Source organism: Nomia melanderi, chromosome 8, assembly GCF_051020985.1.
Source record: "Nomia melanderi isolate GNS246 chromosome 8, iyNomMela1, whole genome shotgun sequence".
Taxonomy (NCBI): domain Eukaryota; kingdom Metazoa; phylum Arthropoda; class Insecta; order Hymenoptera; family Halictidae; genus Nomia; species Nomia melanderi.
In genome coordinates this window covers 9,763,937-9,765,060 of record NC_135006.1, presented here as the reverse complement: position 1 = coordinate 9,765,060, position 1,124 = coordinate 9,763,937, and the positions used below count along the sequence as shown (strand labels likewise).

Sequence of the window (1,124 nt, the reverse complement as noted above, 5' to 3'; positions counted from 1 at the left end):
TTTTGTTATTATATTCCCTAACTATGTACGTTCCTGACGGTTTATTACTACGTCACTGAAAGCAAAAATGGTGGTCGATATGGAGTTGCAGGAAGCTAAAAATTACGTTCTTGAGCTTATGAAGGATAAGGACAAAATTGAAGCCGAATTAAAAGATTTAAAAAAAATTTTAGATTCGGTACGTATGTAGAAATACTATAGAATTATACTGAATACACACTTAACCGTGTCATCGAAATAATTATGATTTATTTTGTAAATACCATGACCTGTTAATTTTTTGGATATGCGATAATTCATTATTTATGTTAATTTTAGAATCATGTTGGAATGGATGAACCATTGGTTGACTCTGAAGGATATCCAAGGCAAGATATTGATGTTTATCAAGTCAGACACGCTAGACATAAAATAATATGTATGTTTATTATATAATTTTCTCATATAAAACTTAAATAACTTGAACTTATGAATATATTGTTAATCAATTAGGTTTTAGAAATGATCATAAAGCTTTGATGGCTAAAATAGAGGAGGGTTTGCACAAAGTGCACGCATTAGCAGGAAATCAAGCTGAAAGTTCTAGTACAGCTACAATAAATGATATTGAAGATGTTGTACAATTAGAGCCTTTTCTTAGGGTAAATTTGGTATCTCCTGGTTCACCAGCTGAAATTGCAGTAAGATATATGTCAAATTTATCATAATACTAAAATAATTTTATTACATATTGAGTAACATTTAATTTTGTAGGGAATTCAACTTGACGATTTAATACTGGAATTTGGTTCTATTGATTTTAGAAACTTTAAATCATTAAAAGATATTGGTACTTTGGTACAAAATAGCAGGTATAAGAAAATTGGTGTAAAAATTAAACGTGGATCTGATATTTTAGCCTTGATTTTAATTCCACGTCCTTGGGCTGGCAATGGCTTTCTGGGTTGTAATGTAATACCTATAGAGACTGTTGAAAGATAAAACTTCTAATCAGAGTACTTATTTATAATTATATGTAAATTTTATGTATATTCTTAAATAAAAAAATTTTATAAATTATTGTACTTAATATAGTTATTAAATGTCTTTTTTATACACATCATATTACACTTACTTCTGTAAGT

At 28.1% G+C, this 1,124-nt stretch overlaps 1 protein-coding gene across 1 annotated transcript; it reads left to right on the top strand.

The window, feature by feature from the left end:
- Window positions 1-8: 8 nt before the first annotated feature.
- On the top strand, window positions 9-1,064 carry LOC116427525 (26S proteasome non-ATPase regulatory subunit 9). The gene is made up of 4 exons (XM_031977975.2): window positions 9-178; window positions 319-418; window positions 493-680; window positions 754-1,064. The coding sequence occupies exons 1-4, from the start codon at window positions 68-70 to the stop codon at window positions 979-981; spliced, it is 627 nt and encodes a 208-aa protein (XP_031833835.1). The 5' UTR covers window positions 9-67; the 3' UTR covers window positions 982-1,064.
- Window positions 1,065-1,124: the final 60 nt, after the last annotated feature.